This window comes from Salmo salar, chromosome ssa16 (genome assembly GCF_905237065.1).
Source record: "Salmo salar chromosome ssa16, Ssal_v3.1, whole genome shotgun sequence".
NCBI lineage: Eukaryota > Metazoa > Chordata > Actinopteri > Salmoniformes > Salmonidae > Salmo > Salmo salar.
This window is the reverse complement of record NC_059457.1, coordinates 55,901,418-55,918,554: the sequence shown is the minus strand read 5'-3', so window position 1 is coordinate 55,918,554 and position 17,137 is coordinate 55,901,418. Positions and strand designations below refer to the sequence as shown.

The following is a 17,137-nucleotide window of genomic DNA, read 5'->3' as shown; positions in this document are numbered from 1 at the left end:
GTCATGGAAAGAACAGGTGTTCCTAATGTTTTGTACACCCAGTGTTTTGTGTTCATGTTTATTACGACAGTAGGAGGGGAAAACAACTTTATGAGTATGTCTGTCAGCCCAATACAATAACCTACAGAATATATAGAGAGGACGGATGGGGAATTCAAAGGGCTGGTGGAGATCATGAACCATCCCAGAAATATAACTGATTGAGAAGGAAGCTTTATCATTTTCAAATCACAAGATTCGGTATGTTTTTTTTCGCCGCTGCACCTTAAAAACAAAAGCTTCCGTCTCCTGGTTTGAAAGACGAATGCGTGCGTGCGTGCGTGCGTGCGTGCGTGTGTGTGTGTGTGTGTGTCGTACTCAAAGCTGATTGATCGGTTGGATTTACATTACAGGCATATCAGAGGACGCCTGTGCTAAAGGATTAAAAGGACCCCTGGAATTACCAAGTAGAAATGGGGCGATTGTCTCCTCAAGGGAAACAGTCTCTGCCCTGCGCTTCAGCCTATTTCACACTACATTAACACTTTCAGACCTGGGTATTGGTTGGTGTCAATTGGTACCTAACTATTGTTCTGTGTTAACACTATTATAGGGCTAGAAAAATTACGACTGCAGGAGACTGGTGGGACGACAGTAGGATGACAGTAGGATGACAGTAGTACACTGGTAGGATGACGGTAGGATGACAGTAGTACACTGGTAGGATGACGGTAGGATGACAGTAGTACACTGGTAGGATGACGGTAGGATGACAGTAGTACACTGGTAGGATGACAGTAGTACACTGGTAGGATGACGGTAGAATGACAGTAGTACACTGGTAGGATGACGGTAGGATGACAGCAGGCCGGAGCCAGGGTTAAGGGGCTCACCTGTGGGTTGTTGGCCTCGGCCAGCTTGCACTGTCTCAGGAACAGTTTGAGGTTACCCCAGTTCATATAGGGCAGCAGTACCATAGGCTTCTCTCCTTCCTCCGTACACACATGACTGATGGGGAGCAGGTTCCTGGAGGGACAACGGGGAGGTTAATAGGAAACAGGAAGGAGAGACAGGGAGGGAAATAACACACTACTGGGGGGGCAGATAACACACTACTGGGGGGGGGCAGATAACACACTACTGGGGGGGCAGATAACACACTACTGGGGGGGCAGATAACACACTACTGGGGGGGCAGATAACACACTACTGGGGGGGCAGATAACACACTACTGGGGGGGGCAGATAACACACTACTGGGGGGGCAGATAACACACTACTGGGGGGGCAGATAACACACTACTGGGGGGGCAGATAACACACTACTGGGGGGGCAGATAACACACTACTGGGGGGGCAGATAACACACTACTGGGGGGGGCAGATAACACACTACTGGGGGGGCAGATAACACACTACTGGGGGGGCAGATAACACACTACTGGGGGGCAGATAACACACTACTGGAGGGGGAGATAACACACTACTGGGGGGGGCAGATAACACACTACTGGGGGGGCAGATACACACTACTGGGGGGGGCAGATAACACACTACTGGGGGGGCAGATAACACACTACTGGGGGGGCAGATAACACACTACTGGGGGGGCAGATAACACACTACTGGGGGGGCAGATAACACACTACTGGGGGGGGCAGATAACACACTACTGGGGGGGGCAGATAACACACTACTGGGGGGGGCAGATAACACACTACTGGGGGGGCGGATAACACACTACTGGGGGGGCGGATAACACACTACTGGGGGCAGATAACACACTACTGGGGGGGCAGATAACACACTACTGTGGGGGGCAGATAACACTACTGGGGGGGCAGATAACACACTATTGGGGGGGCAGATAACACACTACTGGGGGGCAGATAACACACTACTGGGGGGCAGATAACACACTACTGGGGGGGCAGATAACACACTACTGGGGGGGGCAGATAACACACTACTGGGGGGGCAGATAACACACTACTGGGGGGGCAGATAACACAATACTGGGGGGGCAGATAACACACTACTGGGGGGGCAGATAACACACTACTGGGGGGTAGATAACACACTACTGGGGGGGCAGATAACACACTACTGGGGGGGGGCAGATAACACACTACTGGGGGGGGCAGATAACACACTACTGGGGGGGCAGATAACACACTACTGGGGGGGCAGATAACACACTACTGGGGGGCAGATAACACACTACTGGGGGGCAGATAACACACTACTGGGGGGGCAGATAACACACTACTGGGGGGGCAGATAACACACTACTGGGGGGGCAGATAACACACTACTGGGGGGGCAGATAACACACTACTGGGGGGGCAGATAACACACTACTGGGGGGGGCAGATAACACACTACTGGGGGGGGCAGATAACACACTACTGGGGGGGCAGATAACACACTACTGGGGGGGGGCAGATACCACTACTGGGGGGGGCAGATAACACACTACTGGGGGGGGCAGATAACACACTACTGGGGGGGGCAGATAACACACTACTGGGGGGGCAGATAACACACTACTGGGGGGGCAGATAACACACTACTGGGGGGGCAGATAACACACTACTGGGGGGGCAGATAACACACTACTGGGGGGGCAGATAACACACTACTGGGGGGGCAGATAACACACTACTGGGGGGGCAGATAACACACTACTGGGGGGGCAGATAACACACTACTGGGGGGGCAGATAACACACTACTGGGGGGGGCAGATAACACACTACTGGGGGGGCAGATAACACACTACTGGGGGGGCAGATAACACACTACTGGGGGGGGCAGATAACACACTACTGGGGGGGGCAGATAACACACTACTGGGGGGGCAGATAACACACTACTGGGGGGGCAGATAACACACTACTGGGGGGGGCAGATAACACACTACTGGGGGGCAGATAACACACTACTGGGGGGGCAGATAACACACTACTGGAGGGGGAGATAACACACTACTGGGGGGGGGCAGATAACACACTACTGGGGGGGCAGATACACTACTGGGGGGGGCAGATACCACTACTGGGGGGGCAGATAACACACTACTGGGGGGGCAGATAACACACTACTGGGGGGGCAGATAACACACTACTGGGGGGGCAGATAACACACTACTGGGGGGGGCAGATAACACACTACTGGGGGGGAGCAGATAACACACTACTGGGGGGGAGGCAGATAACACACTACTGGGGGGGGGCAGATAACACACTACTGGGGGGGCAGATAACACACTACTGGGGGGCGGATAACACACTACTGGGGGGCAGATAACACACTACTGGGGGGGGCAGATAACACACTACTGTGGGGGGGCAGATAACACACTACTGGGGGGCAGATAACACCTACTGGGGGGGCAGATAACACACTACTGGGGGGGCAGATAACACACTACTGGGGGGGCAGATAACACACTACTGGGGGGGCAGATAACACACTACTGGGGGGCAGATAACACACTACTGGGGGGGCAGATAACACACTACTGGGGGGGCAGATAACACACTACTGGGGGGGCAGATAACACACTACTGGGGGGGGCAGATACCACTACTGGGGGGGGCAGATAACACACTACTGGGGGGGGCAGATAACACACTACTGGGGGGCAGATAACACACTACTGGGGGGGGCAGATAACACACTACTGGGGGGCAGATAACACACTACTGGGGGGGCAGATAACACACTACTGGGGGGGGCAGATAACACACTACTGGGGGGGGCAGATAACACACTACTGGGGGGGCAGATAACACACTACTGGGGGGGCAGATAACACACTACTGGGGGGGGCAGATAACACACTACTGGGGGGGCAGATAACACACTACTGGGGGGGCAGATAACACACTACTGGGGGGGCAGATAACACACTACTGGGGGGGCAGATAACACACTACTGGGGGGGCAGATAACACACTACTGGGGGGGAAGATAACACAATACTGGGGGGGCAGATAACACAATACTGGGGGGGCAGATAACACACTACTGGGGGAGGCAGATAACACACTACTGGGGGGGCAGATAACACACTACTGGGGGGGGCAGATAACACACTACTGGGGGGGCAGATAACACACTACTGGGGGGGTAGATAACACACTACTGGGGGGGCAGATAACACACTACTGGGGGGGCAGATAACACACTACTGGGGGGGCAGATAACACACTACTGGGGGGGGGCAGATAACACACTACTGGGGGGGGCAGATGACACACTACTGGGGGGGGCAGATAACACACTACTGGGGGGGCAGATAACACACTACTGGGGGGCAGATAACACACTACTGGGGGGCAGATAACACACTACTGGGGGGGCAGATAACACACTACTGGGGGGGCAGATAACACACTACTGGGGGGGCAGATAACACACTACTGGGGGGGGTAGATAACACACTACTGGGGGGGGCAGATAACACACTACTGGGGGGGGCAGATAACACACTACTGGGGGAGGCAGATAACACACTACTGGGGGGGGCAGATAACACACTACTGGGGGGGCAGATAACACACTACTGGGGGGGCAGATAACACACTACTGGGGGGGCAGATGACACACTACTGGGGGGGGCAGATGACACACTACTGGGGGAGGGGCAGATGACACACTACTAAAATGTATGGACACTTAATTGATCCAGGTGTGTGTCATTAACATAAACATCACATTTGGAAGAGACACCTGTTGAATCCAGTAATCTATCGAGCCAGGTTAAAAATGGAAATGTGTTTACTGGCTTTCCCAACACCCCCAGAGAAACACATAATAACATCAACAACAATAATAATAATAATAATAATACAGAATGTAAGTGAGTTTTGGAAAATAGCCTGTGTCTCAGGACAGTAACTTCACTGAGTTGGGCCTAAATTCTGTGGAAGAATGGTGAGGTTTTAAAACGTAAAGCACTTTTGATTTACATTGTGTCACATAGGAGGGAATTCTGGGAAGATTAGTTGTGATGTTTCTGTGTGACTGACCCAAAATTAAGGAAATCTTTGACTATGTACAGACTCAGTGAGCATAGCCTTGCTATTGAGAAAGGCCGCCGTAGGCAGACCTGTCTCTCAAGAGAAGACAGACTATGTGCAACAATGCCCACAAAATGAGGTGGAAACTGAGCTGCACTTCCTAACCTCCTGCCAAATGTATGACCATATTAGAGACACATATTTCCCTCAGATTACACAGATCCACAAAGAATTTGAAAAACAAACCCAATTTTGATAAACTCCCATATCTACTGTGTGAAATACCACAGTGTTCCATCACAGCAGCAAGATGTGACCTGTTGCCACAAGAAAAGGTCAACCAGTGAAGAACAAACACCATTGTAAATACAACCCATATTTATGCTTATTTATTTTCCCTTTTGTACTTTAACTATTTGTACATCGTTACAACACCGTATATAGACATACTATGACATTTGTAATGTCTTTATTATTTTGGAACTTCTGTGAGTGTAATGTTTACTGTTCATTTGTATTGTTTATTTCCCTTCTGATTATTATCCATTTCACTGTAAACATATGTTTCCCATGCCAATAAAGCTTGTTAAATGTAAATTAAGAAGGAAGCTTCTTGGAGAGCACTGTGACCAGCTGACCTCAGGAAAGGAAAGAGGAAGGTGTGGGCCCAGCTGGAGGAACTGACAAAACGTTCACAGAATCACACACGTGGGGCTGTGACGGTCATAGGATACGGGTGTAACTGATGGTTGTGGATAAAGACCGTCATGGAAGAAAAAAAATATAACAGTCAAAACAGTTTAACATATGGCTACATTCATTTTAGGATGTTTTTTTTATTTTATTACCTTTATTTTAATGTGTATAAAACTTGACCTAACAGCAGGAGTGTTTACTGATCATTCTAACTTAGTCTATTAAACATTCTACATCTCCTCCTCTTTCCAACTGGCCTATGATGCTCCAGCAGCTATCTGCTAGCTGAGTGAGGGCTGGTAGGGGATGCAGAGAGAAGCAGGTGAGTGAGGACTGGTAGGGGATGCAGAGAGAAGCAGGTGAGCGAGGGCTGGTAGGGGATGCAGATAGAAGCAGGTGAGCGAGTGCTGGTAGGGGATGCAGAGAGAAGCAGGTGAGCGAGGGCTGGTAGGGGATGCAGAGAGAAGCAGGTGAGCGAGGGCTGGTAGGGGATGCAGATAGAAGCAGGTGAGCGAGTGCTGGTAGGGGATGCAGAGAGGAGCAGGTGAGTGAGGGCTGGTAGGGGATGCAGAGAGAAGCAGGTGAGTGAGGGCTGGTAGGGGATGCAGAGAGAAGCAGGTGAGCGAGGGCTGGTAGGGGATGCAGAGAGAAGCAGGTGAGTGAGGGCTGGTAGGGGATGCAGAGAGAAGCAGGTGAGCGAGGGCTGATAGGGGACGCAGAGAGAAGCAGGTGAGCGAGGGCTGGTAGGGGACGCAGAGAGAAGGAGGTGAGCGAGGGCTGGTAGGGGATGCAGAGAGAAGCAGGTGAGCGAGGGCTGGTAGGGGACGCAGAGAGAAGCAGGTGAGCGAGGGCTGGTAGGGGATGCAGAGAGAAGCAGGTGAGTGAGGGCTGGTAGGGGATGCAGAGAGAAGCAGGTGAGCGAGGGCTGATAGGGGACGCAGAGAGAAGCAGGTGAGCGAGGGCTGGTAGGGGACGCAGAGAGAAGCAGGTGAGTGAGGGCTGGTAGGGGATGCAGAGAGAAGCAGGTGTGTGAGGGCTGGTAGCGGACGCAGAGAGAAGCAGGTGAGTGAGGGCTGGTAGGGGATGCAGAGAGAAGCAGGTGAGTGAGGGCTGGTAGGGGATGCAGAGAGAAGCAGGCGAGTGAGGGCTGGTAGGGGATGCAGAGAGAAGCAGGTGTGTGAGGGCTGGTAGCGGACGCAGAGAGAAGCAGGTGAGTGAGGGCTGGTAGGGGTTGCTAAGTGGATATGATTGGACCTGCTCATACAAGAGACTAGTGGCAGTTGCTTAAATTCAACTGAATGTAACAACAAAACGGACTTTATAATCATTATAGCAGGCGCCAGCAGGGCTGAAAAAGTCGATACTATCATATAAACTGTACTACGCTATACTAAAATGTTCATAAGTACCGTGATATTTTGGTACTGTGATATTGCCGTGGTACCGGTATACCGTGCAACACTACAATAGACATTAGAGAAAAAAAAGACTCCATTGCATGAGTCACATCAGTTAACATAATTTAAACTAACATTCTACATTACCACGGAAATTATTGCATCACAATACCAGGCAGCCATTGAGAGTGAACCCCTGGGTTTTACCCAATCAAATTGCCAGGATTAGAGGTTCCAAGCCCTTTTGTTTTCATTCTATTTCTGTGTGCTGCTGCTGCTGCATTGTGGGGAAGGTGTTGTGGGAAGTGTGTGTGTCTTTTTATTTTCTTTGACATGTTCCAGTCATAGTAGACCAGCAGACAGTGTTTTTTTTTTTTTCACAGAACGAGGAACAACCAAAGAGAACAGTATGTGATCTTTAATGTGGGAAGCCTATGACACTCTCAACGGGTTACCATGGTAGCGCCTAATTCAAGGAAGCTACAGTGCCTTGCGAAAGTATTCGGCCCCCTTGAACTTTTCAACCTTTTGCCACATTTCAGGCTTCAAACATAAAGATATAAAACTGTAATTTTTTGTGAAGAATCAACAACAAGTGGGACACAATTATTTTTTGGATATTTCAAACTTTTTTAACAAAGAAAAAACTGAAAAATTGGCCGTGCAAAATTATTCAGCCCCTTTACTTTCAGTGCAGCAAACTCTCTCCAGAAGTTCAGTGAGGATCTCTGAATGATCCATTGTTGACCTAAATGACTAATGATGATAAATAGAATCCACCTGTGTGTAATCAAGTCTCCGTATAAATGCACCTGCTCTGTGATAGTCTCAGAGGTCCGTTTAAAGCGCAGAGAGCATCATGAAGAACAAGGAACACACCAGGCAGGTCCGAGATACTGTTGTGGAGAAGTTTAAAGCCGGATTTGGATACAAAAAGAAACATCCCAAGGAGCACTGTGCAAGCGATAATATTGAAATGGAAGGAGTATCAGACCACTGCAAATCTACGAAGACCCGGCCGTCCCTCTAAACTTTCAGCTCATACAAGGAGAAGACTGATCAGAGATGCAGCCAAGAGGCCCATGATCACTCTGGATGAACTGCAGAGATCTACAGCTGAGGTGGGAGACTCTGTCCATAGGACAACAATCAGTCGTATACTGCACAAATCTGGCCTTTATGGAAGAGTGGCAAGAAGAAACCAATTTCTTAAAGATATCCATAAAAAGTGTTGTTTAAAGTTTGCCACTAGCCACCTGGGAGACACACCAAACATGTGGAAGAAGGTGCTCTGGTCAGATTAAACCAAAATCGAACATTTTGGCAACAATGTAAAACGTTATGTTTGGCGTAAAAGCAACACAGCTCATCACCCTGAACACACATCCCCACTGTCAAACATGGTGGTGGCAGCATCATGGTTTGGGCCTGCTTTTCTTCAGCAGGGGCAGGGAAGATGGTTAAAATTGATGGGAAGATGGATGGAGCCAAATACAGGACCATTCTGGAAGAAAACCTGATGGAGTCTGCAAAAGACCTGAGACTGGGACGGAGATTTGTCTTCCAACAAGACAATGATCCAAAACATAAAGCAAAATCTACAATGGAATGGTTCACAAATAAACATATCCAGGTGTTAGAATGGCCAAGTCAAAGTCCAGACCTGAATCCAATCGAGAATCTGTGGAAAGAACTGAAAACTGCTGTTCACAAACGCTCTCCATCCAACCTCACTGAGCTCGAGCTGTTTTGCAAGGAGGAATGGGCAAAAATTTCAGTCTCTCGATGTGCAAAACTGATAGAGACATACCCCAAGCGACTTACAGCTGTAATCGCAGCAAAAGGTGGCGCTACAAAGTATTAACTTAAGGGGGTTGAATAATTTTGCACGCCCAATTTTTCAGTTTTTTATTTGTTAAAAAAGTTTGAAATATCCAATAAATTTCGTTCCACTTCATAATTGTGTCCCACTTGTTGTTGATTCTTCACAAAAAATTACAGTTTTATATCTTTATGTTTGAAGCCTGAAATGTGGCAAAAGGTCGAAAAGTTCAAGGGGGCCGAATACTTTCGCAAGGCACTGTATATTGTTTACCTTCCTGTTTGAAGACCACGTTGGAAACAAATCTTTCAATAAAAAATATAAATAATCCAAAAACTTATTAAAAACAAATCCTAACCTTTTTTTTTTTACCCAAATAAATTATATTAAATTCAACCAATCAGTATCCAGGATCCAAACTACCCGTTTTATTATAATGCCATCTTTAGTGTGGGGAAATCTAGTAGGAGGTAGTGGTTTCCAGTACAGGGGAAAGTTGGTTGTTATGACCATAGCATTAGAATGAATGTGTGGGATGATGACAGTCATTGCTGAGCAGACAGCTGAAAGACAGTGGAATCATTGCATAACACACTGACTTCCCGTAAGGTATGGACTGCGTGTGCCTTGTCTGGTCATGCATGACATGTCAAAATAAACAAACAAGGAAGCTAGGGGCCAGCCTATGGTGAGTGTATTTGTAGTATACAATGGGGCTGCAGGTAGCCTAGTGGTTAGAGCATTGGGCGAGTAACCGGAAGGTTGCTGGATCGAATCCCCGAGCTGACAAGGTAAAAATCTGTCGTTCTTCCCCTGAACAAGGCAGTTAACCTACTGTTCCTAGGCCGTAATTGTAAACTAGAAAGTGTTCTTAACCGACTTGCCTAGTTAAATAAAGGTTATATATAACCGTTAATCTCTCGCGGGAATTCCATTAATGGTCCGTATGTAGCCAAACGTAGCTGCTGCTCATTCCGTTTGCTCAAAAATTGATAAATGGTTAAAACAAGTACATATACCAGCTCTACTTGTAGTATTGCTACTACCAGCAGTACTACACCTGTCGACGACACAAGTTGTCCAATGCTAGTAATATCAGTAATATCATAAAAGACAGCACTGAGCAGCCGTCTTCATCGACCTGGCCAAGGCTTTCGATTCTGTCAATCACTGCATTCTTATTGGCAGACTCAACAGCCTTGGTTTCTCAAATGACTGCCTCACCTGGGTGTCAAATCGGAGGGCTTGTTGTCCGGACCTCTGGCAGTCTCTATGGGGGTGCCACAGGGTTCAATTCTCGGGCCGACTCTTTTCTCTGTATACATCAATGATGTCGATCTTGCTGCTGGGTGATTCTCTGAACCACCTCTACGCAGACGACACCATTCTGTATACATCTGGCCCTTCTTTGGACACTGTGTTAACAAACCTCCAAACGAGCTTCAATGCCATACAATACTCCTTCCGTGGCCTCCAACTGCTTTTAAATGCTAGTAAAACTAAATGCATGCTCTTCAACCGAGCGCTGCCTGCACCTGCCCGCCCGACTAGCATCACTAATCTGGACGGTTCTGACCTAGAATATGTGGACAACTACAAATACCTAGGTGTCTGATTAGACTGTAAACTCTCCTTCCAGACCCACATTAAGCATCTCCAATCCAAAATTAAATCTAAAATCGGCTTCCTATTTCGCAACAAAGCCTCCTTCACTCATGCTGCCAAACATACCCTCATAAAACTGACCATCCTACCGATCCTCAACTTCGGCGATGTCATTTACAAAATAGCCTCCAACACTCTACTCAGCAAATTGGATGCAGTCTATCACAGTGCCATCCATTTTGTCACCAAAGCCACATATACTACCCACCACTGCGACCTGAATGCTCTCGTTGGCTGGCCCTCGCTTCATACTCGTCGCCAAACCCACTGGCTCCAGGTCATCTATAAGTCTTTACTAGGTAAAGCCCCGCCTTATCTCAGCTCACTGGTCACCATAGCAGCACCCACCCGTAGCACGCGTTCCAGCAGGTATATTTCCCTGGTCATCCCCAAAGCCAACACTTCCTTTGGCCGCCTTTCCATTCCAGTTCTCTGCTGTCAATGACTGTAACGAACTGCAAAAATCACTGAAGCTGGAGACTCATATCTCCCTATCTAACTTTAAGCATCAGCTGTCAGAGCAGCTTACCGATCACTGTACCTGTACACAGCCCATCTGTAAATAGCCCATCCAACTACCTCATCCCCATGTTGTTATTTATCTTCTTGCTCTTTTTCACCCCAGTATCTCTTCTTACACATCATCATCTGCACATCTATCACTCCAGTATTAATGCTAAATTGTAATTATTGCACCTCTATGGCCTATTTAATGCCTTACCTCCCTAATCTTCTACATTTACACACACTGTATGTAGATTTTTCTAATGTGTTATTGACTGTACATTTGTTTATCTGTAATTCTGTGTTGTTTTTGTCACATGCATATATATATATATATATATATATATATATATATATATATATATATATTTTTTTTAAAGTAATCCTACATTTGTTGTCATCCCAGCTAGCATGGACACTGACAGTTGTGAATCTGATGCAGCCGAAGAGCTACTGCCCCCCTTACCCGGGGAAAGCACCGAACAGACAGGGACACTGGACCATCGAAGAGGTGCAAATATGAAGAGAACTACATTGATTTGGGGTTCACTTATATTGGGATTAGTGCCTTTCCTCAGCCACAGTGTGTTTATATGTGCAAAAGTACTATCTCACAACTCAATTAAACCTTCACTCTTGCGCAGATATTTAGGGTGTAAACATGTCAATTTGGAAAATAAGCCACGGGAGTTTTTTGAGCGAGAATTAAGACAACTTTCGAGTAGTAAGACATGTATAAAAGCAACAGATACCATTAATAAGAAGGGGCTAGAAGCGTCTTATATGGTGAGCTACCGAGTGGCTAGGACAGGCAAGCCCCATACTATTGTGGAGGACTTAATTGTTCCTGCTGCCGCGGATATGGCTGGGACTATGCTGGAGGAAAAGGCCCCAAGAAACTATACAGACAATGCCTTCATCAAACAACACTGTTTCACGACGCATCAGTGACATGGCAGGAGATGTTTTGAAAAAAGTACTGCTTCGCATACAAGCCAGTGAACACTTTTACAACATACAGAAGTGTGCTGGTTATCAAGGGGCAAAGTATTGACACGTTTTTAAATTTTTTAAATTGAGAGACGAGCTTAAAGTTTTCTTTACTGACCATAATTTTCACTTGTCTGACGACTTGCATGATGACGAGTTTCTCACACGACTGACCTATCTGGGTGATGTTTTTTCTCACCTGAATGATCTGAATCTAGGATTACAGGGACTCTCCGCAACTATATTCAATGTGCGGGACAAAATTGAGGCTATGATTAAGAAGTTGGTGCTCTTCTCTGTCTGTATTAACAAGGACAACACACAGGTCTTTCCATCATTGTATGATTATTTTGTGTGCAAATGAACTCAAGCTTACGGACAATGTCAAATATGACAAAGCGAAGCACCTGAGTGAGCTGGGTGCGCAATTACGCAGGTATTTTACCAAAACGGATGATAAACAACTGGATTCGTTATCCCTTTCATGCCCTGCCTCCAGTCCACTTACCGATATCTGAACAAGAGAGCCTCATCGAAATCGCAACAAGCTGTTCTGTGAAAATTTAATTTAATTCAGAAGCCACTGCCAGATTTCTGGATAGGGCTGCGCTCAGAGTATCCTGCCTTGGCAAATCCTGCTGTTAAGACACTGATGCCCTTTGCAACCACATACCTATGTGAGAGTGGATTCTCGGCCCTCACTAGCATGAAAACTAAATACAGGTACAGACTGTGTGGAAAATGATTTAAGACTGAGATTCTCTCCAATACAACCCAACATTGCAGAATTATGTGCATCCTTTCAAGCGCACCATTCTCATTAACCTGTGAGTTATTCACAATTTTTGATGAACAAGTAAGGTTTTATATGTAAGATGGTTAAATAAAGAGCAAAATTATTGATTATTATTATATTATTATTTGTGCCCTGGTCTATAAGAGTTCTTTGTCACTTCCCACGAGCCGGGTTGTGACAAAAGCTCACACTCATTCTTATGTTTAATAAATGTATCGTATAGTGTGTGTGTGTGTGTGTGTGTGTGTGTGGCAGGCTTACAATGATGGCAAAAAACTATATTTGAGAGTGCGCTGACCCTGGTGCTAGAGGGGGTACAGCTGGAGGTTGAATGTTTGAAGTGGTACGGGACTATAAAAAGTTTGGGATCCACTGGTCTATGGTATAGAAAGAGCAGGTGTACTGTGATTTCAGGTATCCATCTGATCTTGTTGTGACGATTTGATCCGATTGATTGATTACCTGTGATGAAGTCCTCGTAGTTTACAGCTCTCCGTAAGCATCATGGTCACCTGCACCTCAGATGCATGCTCTAATGAACGAGAGAAGAGAGTGAAAAGAGAGAAGGAAGGACAAAAGGAGAAGACGAGAGACTCAAGTTTAGTAGTAGAAATTCCACAGAGTATAAATCTGGGGATACGTTGAGGGTTTTTAAAGAACACCCAAAACGTAAGTTTTTTGGAAAGCAACCGCAGTAAACCACACAGCAGATCACTGCTATAAGAACGGTCTAAACCTTCTCGGCTGAGCCATGAACATTCCTCCTGACCAAATCTAACACAAATAGAAGAATTTAAAAGAAAAAAAAGGTGTCACGTCACAGTCTAACAGCCCTCTCGACAACACCATTCCATATTCTCCTAGAACGGCACCAGTCAGTGCTTTCCTGTGAGCGTTATATCATCTTTAGTTGGAAACACCGAGACGCTCGATTGACCCTTGCCAAGCTGCACAGAGGCCCAGACCTGGGTTCTGTCAGTATTTACAATCTTTCAATACATTTCCCAATTTGGCTCTAGTCTGCCTGAAGTGTCAGAGGGGCGGGGTTTGAATCCCTTATTCTATTGGTTCCATTGTGCCAGCTAAGTTCAATAAAGCCCAGATAAAAGTATTTGAAGTGATTTTGAATACTATTCGAACCCATATCTGCAGAGGGCCGTGTTTAAATCTGGGAGAGAGGGAGTGGCCCCCTTGGGTAGCAGGCATGCTTTCTGCTCTCGGGGCCTGCTGGGAGGAAGAGGAGGACAAAGCAGGACCCGGGTATGGTTGCATGGGGGTGGGCACAGTGTCCATGGTCTAGTACCCACCCTGGATAAACATGGAATTGCTAGAGGAGCTAGAGGGCAAAGGTCAGCTAGGAGGGACACGTGAACCTGAGGTGGTCTGTGGGAAAGAGAGACTGTGTGGACTGTGGGATAAGGTGATGTGTGTTTGGTGGGAAATTCAACCCATCAGCTAGTATAGAGGTAAGACAGACATAGACAGGGGAATGGATGGGTTGCAGACAGGGGAATGAATGGGTTGCAGACAGTGACAGGGGAATGGATGGGTTGCAGACAGGGGAATGAATGGGTTGCAGACAGGGGAATGGATGGGTTGTAGACAGGGGAATGAATGGGTTGCAGACAGGGGAATGAATGGGTTGCAGACAGTGACAGGGGAATGGATGGGTTGCAGACAGTGACAGGGGAATGGATGGGTTGCAGACAGGGGAATGGATGGGTTGCAGACAGTGACAGGGGAATGGATGGGTTGCAGACAGTGACAGGGGAATGGATGGGTTGCAGACAGGGGAATGAATGGGTTGCAGACAGGGGAATGAATGGGTTGCAGACAGGGGAATGGATGGGTTGCAGACAGTGACAGGGGAATGGATGGGTTGCAGACAGGGGAATGAATGTGTTGCAGACAGTGACAGGGGAATGAATGGGTTGCAGACAGGGGAATGAATGGGTTGCAGACAGTGACAGGGGAATGAATGGGTTGCAGACAGAGGGGAATGGATGGGTTGCAGACAGGGGAATGGATGGGTTGCAGACAGGGGAATGGATGGGTTGCAGACAGGGGAATGAATGGGTTGCAGACAGGGGAATGAATGGGTTGCAGACAGGGGAATGAATGGGTTGCAGACAGGGGAATGGATGGGTTGCAGACAGGGGAATGGATGGGTTGCAGACAGGGGAATGGATGGGTTGCAGACAGGGGAATGGATGGGTTGCAGACAGGGGAATGGATGGGTTGCAGACAGGGGAATGGATGGGTTGCAGACAGTGACAGGGGAATGGATGGGTTGCAGACAGGGGAATGGATGGGTTGCAGACAGTGACAGGGGAATGGATGGGTTGCAGACAGTGACAGGGGAATGGATGGGTTGCAGACAGGGAATTGGATGGGTTGCAGACAGGGAATTGGATGGGTTGCAGACAGGGGAATGGATGGGTTGCAGACAGGGGAATTGGATGGGTTGCAGACAGGGGAATGGATGGGTTGCAGACAGGGGAATGGATGGGTTGCAGACAGGGGAATGGATGGGTTGCAGACAGTGACAGGGGAATGGATGGGTTGCAGACAGGGGAATGGATGGGTTGCAGACAGGGGAATGGATGGGTTGCAGACAGTGACAGGGGAATGAATGGGTTGCAGACAGGGGAATGAATGGGTTGCAGACAGGGGAATGAATGGGTTGCAGACAGGGGAATGAATGGGTTGCAGACAGTGACAGGGGAATGGATGGGTTGCAGACAGGGGAATGGATGGGTTGCAGACAGGGGAATGAATGGGTTGCAGACAGTGACAGGGGAATGGATGGGTTGCAGACAGGGGAATGGATGGGTTGCAGACAGTGACAGGGGAATGGATGGGTTGCAGACAGGGGAATGAATGGGTTGCAGACAGTGACAGGGGAATGAATGGGTTGCAGACAGGGGAATGGATGGGTTGCAGACAGTGGAATGAATGGGTTGCAGACAGGGGAATGAATGGGTTGCAGACAGTGACAGGGGAATGGTTGGTTTGCAGACATCGGAATGGATGGGTTGCAGACAGTGACAGGGGAATGAATGGGTTGCAGACAGGGGAATGAATGGGTTGCAGACAGTGACGAGGGAATGGATGGGTTGCAGACAGTGATGAGGGAATGGATGGGTTGCAGACAGTGATGAGGGAATGAATGGCTGCGTACCTTTTACAGTCTTCACAAAGCACTGCTTCTCCTTGGCCGGGTCCTTCTCGTCCAACAGAACACCATGGAAAATGCGGCCAAACGTTCCTGTGAAAGAAAGAACAGCACATCTTTTATTAGAGGAAAAGGTCCTCTATAAATGTCTCACTACTGGTGTCCCCCAGGGCCCTGTACTAGGTCCTCTCCTGTTCTCACTACTGGTGTCCCCCAGGGCTTGGTACTAGGCCCTCTCCTGTTCTCACTGCTGGTGTCCCCCAGGGCCCTGTACTAGGTCCTCTCCTGTTCTCACTACTGGTGTCCCCCAGGGCTTGGTACTCGGCCCTCTCCTGTTCTCACTGCAGTTGTCCCCCAGGGCCCTGTACTAGGCCCTCTCCTGTTCTCACTGCAGGTGTCCCCCAGGGCCCTGTACTAGGTCCTCTCCTGTTCTCACTACTGGTGTCCCCCAGGGCTTGGTACTAGGCCCTCTCCTGTTCTCACTGCAGTTGTCCCCCAGGGCCCTGTACTAGGCCCTCTCCTGTTCTCACTGCAGGTGTCCCCCAGGGCCCTGTACTAGGCCCTCTCCTGTTCTCACTATTGGTGTCCGCCAGGGCCCTGTACTAGGCCCTCTCCTGTTCTCACTGCAGGTGTCCCCCAGGGCCCTGTACTAGGCCCTCTCCTGTTCTCACTGCAGGTGTCCCCCAGGGCCCTGTACTAGGCCCTCTCCTGTTCTCACTGCTGGTGTCCCCCAGGGCCCTGTACTAGGCCCTCTCCTGTTCTCACTACTGGTGTCTCCCAGGGCTCTGCACTAGGTCCTCTCCTGTTCTCACTACTGGTGTCCCCCAGGGCTCTGCACTAGGTCCTCTCCTGTTCTCACTGCAGGTGTCCCCCAGGGCCCTGTACTAGGCCCTCTCCTGTTCTCACTGCAGGTGTCCCCCAGGGCCCTGTACTAGGCCCTCTCCTGTTCTCACTGCTGGTGTCCCCCAGGGCCCTGTACTAGGTCCTCTCCTGTTCTCACTACTGGTGTCCCCCAGGGCTCTGCACTAGGTCCTCTATAATGTCCTAAACTAATACCCTATACAGAAATGTTATGGTATGCTGACTG

At 48.5% G+C, this 17,137-nt stretch overlaps 1 protein-coding gene across 2 annotated transcripts in view; it reads right to left on the bottom strand.

Moving 5' to 3' along the window:
- Nucleotides 1-17,137, bottom strand: part of LOC106574121 (tyrosine-protein kinase RYK) — a 265,151-nt gene that overhangs the window by 19,188 nt on the left and 228,826 nt on the right. For both annotated transcript variants that reach the window (XM_014149734.2, XM_014149735.2), the window contains 3 exons: nucleotides 16,057-16,143; nucleotides 13,338-13,407; nucleotides 873-1,005 (listed from right to left, as the gene is read on the bottom strand). In XM_014149734.2, the coding sequence (XP_014005209.1) occupies nucleotides 873-1,005; nucleotides 13,338-13,407; nucleotides 16,057-16,143 (290 nt within the window). The remainder of the gene's footprint in view (nucleotides 1-872; nucleotides 1,006-13,337; nucleotides 13,408-16,056; nucleotides 16,144-17,137) is intronic.